The following is an 8909-nucleotide window of genomic DNA, read 5'->3' on the forward strand; positions in this document are numbered from 1 at the left end:
TGTGTGTCGTGTTCCTGTTTCAGCTGTAGTTCTGTGTGAAGGTTCTACGTGTCCGTGCGAGTGCGTGTGATGAGGTGAGACTTTTTAAACGCAAGGAATCAGCCAGTGCACATTGTTGTCTTATCTATCGTCAGTGGATTGTTCATAAAAAAAAAAAAACTAAAAAAAAAACAACAACTGCGTGTGTGTATATTTATTCTGTGTGCGTGTGCGTCGCCGAATCCGTGTCCGAGCTATGCACACATACCGTCGATGAATGAAATTAAGTCGTTACTGGATTTATACGTTCGTTTATTTTGAAAGGAATGAATGTTGGCTATTTCTGCCCCCCCCCCCCCCCTCCTCCTTCCCCCCCTCCTCTTCCCCTCCCAACCCACCCTCCCCTCAACCCTTCCTGTTCTCCACCTCTGGTGTGCACACACACACACACGCATACACGGTGTAACTACAGCCTCCTGCTCTTCTTTGACCACTGTACATACTGACCTGTAAATAATGATTCAAATCAAAATCATCTTTGATTGCCAACTATATTAAAAAAAAAAAAAAAAAATCAGTGGAACCGACTGGATGTTTGGTGTTTCTGACAACGTGTCGTAGCGAGGCGGACGTCCATCTCATTATCACCGCCGCGGAAAATACGGGAAGGGTTTAAAACTTCATTTAAATATTCATACGGCGGGCAAGAAGAGACACGATCAGCGTCGGTTGATCTCTGGAGGACTTTCAGACTTCCTCGCCCTCAGAAACCATTATCTATCTTTTCATTTTTGAGTTATCAAACTACTTATCAGAGGAAATTATATTATGATGCTTCTTTTTTTTTTTTTTTTGCACTGCCTACATGAGAATCAGCCTGAAAGAACAGTTCGAGGTGAAATGCTGTCTTGGGAAGTCTGAGCTGGACACTTTAATTGCATTTATGATCCTCAAACCTAACGCGGGTTCAAAAGACGATATCTGAGGAGGTGTGGTGAAAAGGATAAGGGGATGTATTTCTGAATACTTCAGCCACTTAAGATTTCTTTACATGAATCAATTTGAGAAGGAAAAGTCCCCCCCCCCCTTGTTTTGTTTGAACTGCTCATAAGAGCTGATGAGTCGAGGGTCGTGAGTTTGGGACCCACTGCTTTTTTCTTTTCTTCTTTTGTTTTTTTTTAATTGCAGTAAAAAAAAAAAGGATAAATGCCAAGTAATCTGATCTGCTGCAAGTTTAAGAAATGCCCTCGTTGCACACTAGATGGTGTAATACACTCACCTCTGGAGCACAGGAAGTGAACCTGCGTGTTTCTGTGATTGTGATTCAAATCAGAGATTAATCAGAATGAGTATGGTGATCCCTCTTTGCCAAGTCTTCAACCAAATATCTGGAAGTTACTGCTTGCAACGTGTTTGAATATAATTCTTGTTTAGCAACAAAAAAAAAAAAAAATGAAAGTGACTTCACCTCCAGCGTTTTGGAGTGATGACAAAACACTCACAGGAGACTGAGCTATGTTTATTAAGATTGATTACTTCATCTGTTTTAAAGGAAAATGTTTTAGTAGTTTAGTAAATGGCCATTTAATCAGTAAACCAGCTAAACATAGGAGGGAAAAACAAACAAAAACTTTATTCAACACTGTTAAAATTGTTAAGATGTTCAGATTTTGCAGACTTGTTTGCAGCATTCTTCAGGACCTCTCAGTTCCTGACCTCAGTCCGGATGTGTCCCGCCCTCCTCCACCGTCTTATCTCCGGCCCGTCTGCCCGCAATCTCATTGATTAAGCAGCTGCAACGCCGGGAGGTCCCCGAGATTAAAACAAGCATCACGGGTCAGGAAAAACCAACGCACTCCACACAGTCCCGACCTGAGGGGGACAAGACATGAGTCCCCTGGTGCTGCTGCTGGCGCTGTGCGCCCTCGGTGCCGCTTCACACGTGGACGAGATGAAGATTCGGGAGGGATTCCTCCTCCGATCCATGGGGCTCCTCGAAAGGCCGCGGCCCGCAAAGAGCGCGCAGGCCCGGCACCGAGTCCCCTCCGCCCTCTGGAGGATATTCCGGGGGTCGGAGAACGTCCAGGCCGAGGAGAGCGATCCCTGCACGGTGTCCGAGTACGGGGTCCGCGGCAACATCATCCGAAACGTACAAGACCAAGGTAGGCACGCGGTCAACGTCAGTGTGCGATGTTGATTGTTTGTAAACATAAACAAATAAAAAAAAATAAAACTCGTCAAGTAGCCCCGTGGAGCTTCCAGAAGTTGATATAAAAGTTCATTTTTAGCCTCTCAGTCAATTTATCAAATCCGAAATAACTTCCAGGCTGCAGAGGCCCTCAGGCTTGAAACTAAAAAAATGAAATAAAAACAGGTCTTTATGATACATTTCTAAAAATGTGCACATTTTAATCTTTAACCTATAAAATCAGACACACTGAACATCAGAGAAACGTCTGCTAATGTTTCTGTTTCCATTGTAGAGCTTAAAATGTATCTTAAAAATTACAAGACGACTTTAAGCGCAACAACTCACTTTGGGTTAAAGTTGAATCAGAAAGTTAGTGTGAAACTCCCTCGACACATTCTCGCCTGTTACTAGAACCAGAAATGTGCAGACAACCTCTGTGGGTCACTTTGACATGTGCAGTTTTACAGTTTGAAGTAAATTCATAATTGGGCCAATAGCTCTCAGTTGTTTTAGGCCTGTAGCACAAAAAAGCACATTTCTACAAATTACTTTTTCTTTTTTTTTTTCTTCTTCTCAATTATAACTTTTAAAAGTGGAACTGGCCAAAAATATTCACACATTCATGTGTTCGCAAAGTTTAACACATCTTTGTTCATTTAAAAAAAAGAAAGAAAGAAAAAGCAGCTTCAGCCTCAAAAAGTAAAATAATGAGCAGAATTTACAGAGAAAGACAGAGAAACAAAACAAACTCCGGGGTTATTCGTTGTCAAAGAAGGACGGTAGCAGAGGAAGATCGGCCTATTTACAGCACATCGTTAATAGTTATATCGCCACGTGCAAGAAAAATACATTTGCGCGTTTAGGTCAATCGCTTTAGCGGCAAGTGTCCGATTAGGCCTGATTCTCTATCGAGGCGTTTTTCAGTAACGGCGGAACAAACAAGTCAAAACAAGTCGTATCGATTAAGAAAAGAAGCTCGGGGATTAAGCCTATTTATTTTAAATCTTCCTGGAAGTACGCTTCAGTAAAACTCCGCCGTGTGGCTAAAACGGCCGAGTCATGAAAAATGATTCTTCTTCTACGGTAACATGCAAGCCACTCTCCGAACTAAACAAACAGCCGAAGGTCCTTGATATTAAAAACAAAAAAAACAAAAAATGCTTCTCTCCCTGCTGACGTTTCGCAGGCGGGCCGATGTCGAGCCAGAGCGGCGGCGGCTGTCAGGCTTGTGTGGAGAAGCAGCTCTTCTTCAACGTGACCGTCCTGCAGCCTGCGGAGCTGCTGTCTCTGGCTCAGCTGGAAATCAAGTTCCACTGGAAGCCCCTCCGGTCCGTGGAGCTGCTGCAGGGGTCGTCCCGGGCCGTCAGCGTGTCTCTGTATAAAGTCCTCAGAGCCACGCTGAGGGGAGCCGACCCCCGGGTCAACCGCAGGCTCCTGCTGTCGCGGTCGGTGCGGCTGCAGCCCGAGCCGGCGCCGGCCTCCGTCACCGTGGACCTCACGGCGCTGGCCGAGAGCTGGCGCACGCCGGGGCGCAACGTCGGTCTGGTTTTGGAGCTGCTGGCTCTCGGCGCAGAACCGGAGGAGCTCGTCCCTCTCCGCCCCGGACGCTCCCTCCCGCTGGATCCGGCGCTCGCCCTGCCGCTGAGGGTCGGGGCCTCGCTGGTGGTCGTGTCCCTCAACCCCCACCAGTGTCGCGCCAGGCAGCGGAGGAGCGCCGTCCGCTTCTCCGTGACTCCCAGCAACGTGTGCAAGCCCCGCCGCCTCTACATCGACTTCAAAGACGTGGGCTGGCAGAACTGGATCATCGCCCCGCAGGGCTACCTGGCCAACTACTGCCACGGCGAGTGTCCGTTCCCGCTCAGCGAGCGCCTGAACGGCACCAACCACGCCATCCTGCAGACCCTGGTGCACTCCCTGGACCCCAAGGTCACGCCGCAGCCCTGCTGCGTCCCCATCCGCCTCTCCTCCATGTCCATGCTCTACTACGACAACAACGACAACGTGGTGCTGCGACACTACAAGGACATGGTGGTGGACGAGTGCGGGTGTCGATGAGGTCGCGTCCGATTGGTCGAGCGGATTTCCGCCGGCTCGCGTTTGCCGTCTTCTGTCCGGCGTTCAGAGCCTCGGGTTGTTGCTGCCGCTGCTGTGATGGTTCTATAGTGTATGATGGGATGGCTTTGTAGTCATGGGTTTTAAAGATTGCTTGATTTGTATTTATTCAAATTGAAATTGAAATTTAAAAATTTTTTTTTTTTTTTTTTTTGCATGGCGGCTATAAAAAGTTTTACTGTTACTAATTTAGATGGATCTGTGTTTATTAATGAGGACTCTACATCAGAGGGTCATACATGTGGGTCACAGGCAAAGGTTGCTGTTGTCTCCAAATAAAGTCTGGATGTTTTTTTTGAGTAACTTCAGCAGTATTTTATTGTTCGGTTTCACCTTAGCATGGCTCCGCCCACTCTAGCGCCACTCTGAAGGGCGGACCAATCAGAGACCCGGGGAGGGGGGGGGCGATGACGTTGAAGTCAAGTATTTGTTTGGTGTTTTCACACGTTAGCTCGGATCTGAACCGACACCAAACTCACACGATAGTGCAATTTAAGTTTTACAGCCATGCCGAGAACAGTTTACGTACCGTTATGATTTGAACTATTTTAATTACACCGGCACTCTCCAGGACTGTGAGCTTCATTAATGGGTTCTGATGGAAAGAAAAAAAGACAGTTTCTTCATGTCTGCAAGTGGCTCCGGAGAGTTTCTCATCAAGTGGCTCCGAAAGGTTTCTTTTGTTTTACTCTTGATTTGCAAGTGACTCCTGGAAAGCTCCTTTTGTATTACTTTCCGCATCTAATTGACGACTTCCTCCCCCCCCCCCCCCCCCCCCGTATCCTTATCTTGTGACCTGCAATCAACTCGGTATTACCATACGAAAGCAGATACAGAGGGGATGGGGGTGACCGTCAACAGTGTCACACCGTATAGAAGCTGCCCTCCGGAGGACTGACGTTGAGCAATGCTGGGCATCCTTCTTTGAGTGTGCATGTTGCAAGATTAAATGTCCGATATGTTTGATTTTGAATCCAGCCTCTTGAGTAATTTTTCTAACAATTAACGAGGCATCTAGATCAGAGGGTCACACATGTGGGTCACAGGCAAAGGTTGTTGTTGTCTCCAAACAAAGTCTGGTTGTTTTTTTGAGTAACTTCAGCAGTATTTTATTGTTCGGTTTCACCTTAGCATGGCTCCGCCCACTTACAGCCCACTCTGAAGGGCGGACCAATCAGAGACCGGTGGGAAGGGGGGAGGGAGGGGGGGCGATGACGTTGAAGTCTGTTTGGTGTTTTAACACGTTAGCTCGGATCTGAACCGACACCAAACTCACACAATAGTGCAATTTAAGTTTTACAGCCATGCCGAGAACAGTTTACGTACCGTTATAATTTGAACTATTTTAATTACACGACTGCACTCTCCAGGACTGTGAGCTTCATTAATGGGTTCGCTGAAGAAATTGCAGATTTCTTGGTGGCTCAGTGGTATTTCTAGTTTATAAAATGGCCCATCATGTGCTCACAGAGTCCTCAGGAGTGTCTTTTAGACGTCGGACCTGAAGATAGTTGAGTTACAAAGATAAGATTTATGTATTTCCACTGAAGAACGTGGAAGCAGAGAAAGTTTTGGCTTTTATATACGATATTACTAAATACTTGCAATTAATCTGCTTTCCAAGTCTTAATTGTAACCTGAAGGTAAAATGTGCGTCTTCTTGGAAAATATTTGTTCAAATAAAAACAAATATATATATATATTATTTAAAAAACATTTTCCAAAATTTTTCAGAATCAAGTCAGCAAGCCGGATTTATAGGTGACTTTAAAGTATGAAATGAAACGTTCACTCTTTTATCGAGACGTAGAAATACGTGATCACACCAACAGGAATTCAAATAAACCACACCTATGGACAAAAAGCAGCATCTTCGGAGGCTCCCTGTGATTCCACACTGATATCAGCCCCTCTTTTATCTACTCGATGAGAAATTAACTCTTATCTCACCTTCTCCCCTGATAACACCCCTCTCCTTCACTGAGCCAGACAAACCACTGGGGTTGCCGTGACGACGGCTGGTCGCCACAGCAACGGAGACAGGCTCACAGGTTAGTGAGAGATGCGGAGAGATTTTGAGGGTGTGAAGAAGGAGAGAAGAAGAAAACCTGGTGAGAATGCCGCCGATGTTCCCGCTGGGTTATGTTAATGTTGCTTTGAAAAACAGGCTTCGTAGCAAGTTTCTCAGCTTTCAAAGACTCCCGTCTCTCTCTTTTGTTTCCAGGTGGCGAGCGAATGAAAGCACACACACACACACACACACACACACAACACACAAAAAAACGTGAAAGAAACGATAACAACCTCTTCCCGAAGACGTTTTTTTTTGTTCCACTGAATAATATATAACAGAGTGCATTTTACTTTCATACCTGATGAATCTGATCCTGTTGAGAGAGGAAAAAAATAAATAAAAAAATCTTGTTGGCGAATCATTATTAGCCTCTTAAACTTTTTCCCCCTTTTTTTTTTTTTAAACTTTCCTTCAATTTTAAAATAAAAAAACCAAAATCGATGTACACACTCACAAAACGGTCTCACTTCCTGCCAAGGCTCAAATACCAGCTTGAAAATCCAAATCCAAGACGAGACAGAAGTGTTGTAGAAACACTGCAGATGGACTGAGCACATACTTCCCCTAAAATCCATTACAATAGAACTTTAAAAAAAATTAATGTCGTCCTTGAAAAGTGAAGCCAGTGTGGAAAGTGCCTTAAAGTGGAATACCGCTGATGCAAATACTCCCATTCGAAAAGCGTTAACTTCTCTCGCAAAACACAAAGCCAATCATTTTCTTTCCACAGGTCATCGTGACGTCATTGGACAGATGATCAGGGCTCAGCTGGTCTCTCTGAAAATGAATCCATCATTAGATATGAGGCCTCAAAGACGGGCTCGTTTGGGGATGTGCCTGATTTGATTGACATGCCTGGGGTGAAGTCAGGTTTTCCGGTACGGGTGGGCGGGGCTTAGTGTCCTCCGGGGTTCTCCGTCAGCTCCGCGCGCTTGTCCAAATATGGTTGACTTCTGGCTTCAAAATACCAAGATGGTGGTACGGTGGGGCTTCAAAACGGCAGTTCACAAACCGGTGGGCACACAAACAAACAAACAAACAAACAAACGTTTTGGTCGTAGCAAAAGAAGAAATTCTAAAAGCATTAGATCCTACGTTTCCCATGTTGCACCTCAACGACCATTGAGACGCAATATCGCAAACGTGCCTCTTTCAGCGTATCAAACGGGAAAAGGACGTGAATGTCCACGTTCAAACTGGCTTATTTCACGTGTAGACTGCAGGGAAACCTTTCAGCGGCTTTTATTATTTTGACGTGTTTCCAATTGAAATGGAGCCGAATTATAATCTTAAAGCTTTCACTCTTTATTTCGGCTCCTGGGATGAGTATAATTAAAACCACACGAACGTCTTTTCGTTGTGTTTTACACTTTAATCGGGTGGGGGGTGGGGGGGGGGACAAACAAACATGTTTTTGTTTTGTTTTGCCAAATTTTCATAATCATATTGTAATGTTATTGTTTCTTTGGACTCCTCTGATGTGCAACAGACACGGGAGATGAATGCGAGCGAGCGAGAGTGAGAGCGGAGCAGCACAGGGAGACAGGAAAAGGAAGAAGCCTGAGGCTCTTGAACAGCTCTTTTCTGTCAAAGACAAAGTCATTTCCACTTCACCCTCTGGGACCCGCAACACACACCCTCTATCTCCAACAGTCAGACTCACTGAAGTGGTTTGCTTCCTGTCTCTAAAACTCTCTCCCTTCCTCCTCCTCCCCCTCCTCCTCCTCCTCCCCTTCCCCCCCCTCCTTCCTCCCAAATGAATCTCCACTCAGCGATAGACGAGCCACGGAGCAAAATTATCTTTATTAAGCTTTATATCAGTCGAACCTTGCGTCTCGGGGACAAAAGGAAGCGTCAAAATGAAGACGTCAGCGGGTCCCAATTAAAATCACCGTTGTTGGGGAGAGACGAGTCACGTGCAAATTCAATTACAAATTAAATGTAGTCAAGTTACAGTTATTGAGAAATATAGTGAAATATAGTATTTATTCTGATAACCATCCTCATTTTGCGCTCACATTTCTTGACGTGGAAAATCCACGTTTGTTTCGGTGGTTGTGCTTTGAAATCAAAACATCCCAATCTTAATTTAAGTTCTATTGAAGATCTCCGAATTAACATTTTACAGCAGTCTGTTGGGAGAATTACGCGACCGTTTAAAAACACTTAGTTTTTAGGGATTTCAGCTTTATTGGCCAGTCTGTTAAAAATGTCATCAAAATGTGGTGAAATGTAATAAGTTACATTACTTTGATGAAGTAATTTAAAAAAAAAAAGTGACATTATTATATGTTATTATTATTTTAGCCATTTTAAAGTCCCCCTCGGGATGAAATGTAGAAACTTTGATTCATCAGGTCAAACTTTTAATCCGTCCACTTCCTCGGTCTTCTACCAAATATCAGCCAAATAAAAGACAAAATTACGGCCGAGGCTGTTTTAATGCTAATTAGCAAATGTGAGCAGACGGAAGTAAAATGATCAACATGGGAAACAACGTAAATGCAAAATATCAGCATTAGCGTGTTGACATGATTTAGCTTTGGGCATCTA

General features: G+C 44.7%; 1 protein-coding gene across 1 annotated transcript; it reads left to right on the top strand.

Annotated features, from left to right (window-relative positions):
- The first annotated feature begins 1298 nt into the window (after window positions 1-1298).
- Window positions 1299-4557, top strand: LOC138631858 (protein DVR-1-like). The gene is made up of 2 exons (XM_069717046.1): window positions 1299-2158; window positions 3377-4557. Exons 1-2 carry the CDS (start codon window positions 1868-1870, stop codon window positions 4223-4225), a joined length of 1140 nt encoding a protein of 379 aa, XP_069573147.1. The 5' UTR covers window positions 1299-1867; the 3' UTR covers window positions 4226-4557.
- The last annotated feature ends 4352 nt before the right edge of the window (window positions 4558-8909 follow it).

Source organism: Brachyistius frenatus, unplaced genomic scaffold (genome assembly GCF_029030835.1).
Source record: "Brachyistius frenatus isolate BFR_SWC_R1_liver_20210118 unplaced genomic scaffold, ASM2903083v1 Contig_167, whole genome shotgun sequence".
NCBI lineage: Eukaryota > Metazoa > Chordata > Actinopteri > Embiotocidae > Brachyistius > Brachyistius frenatus.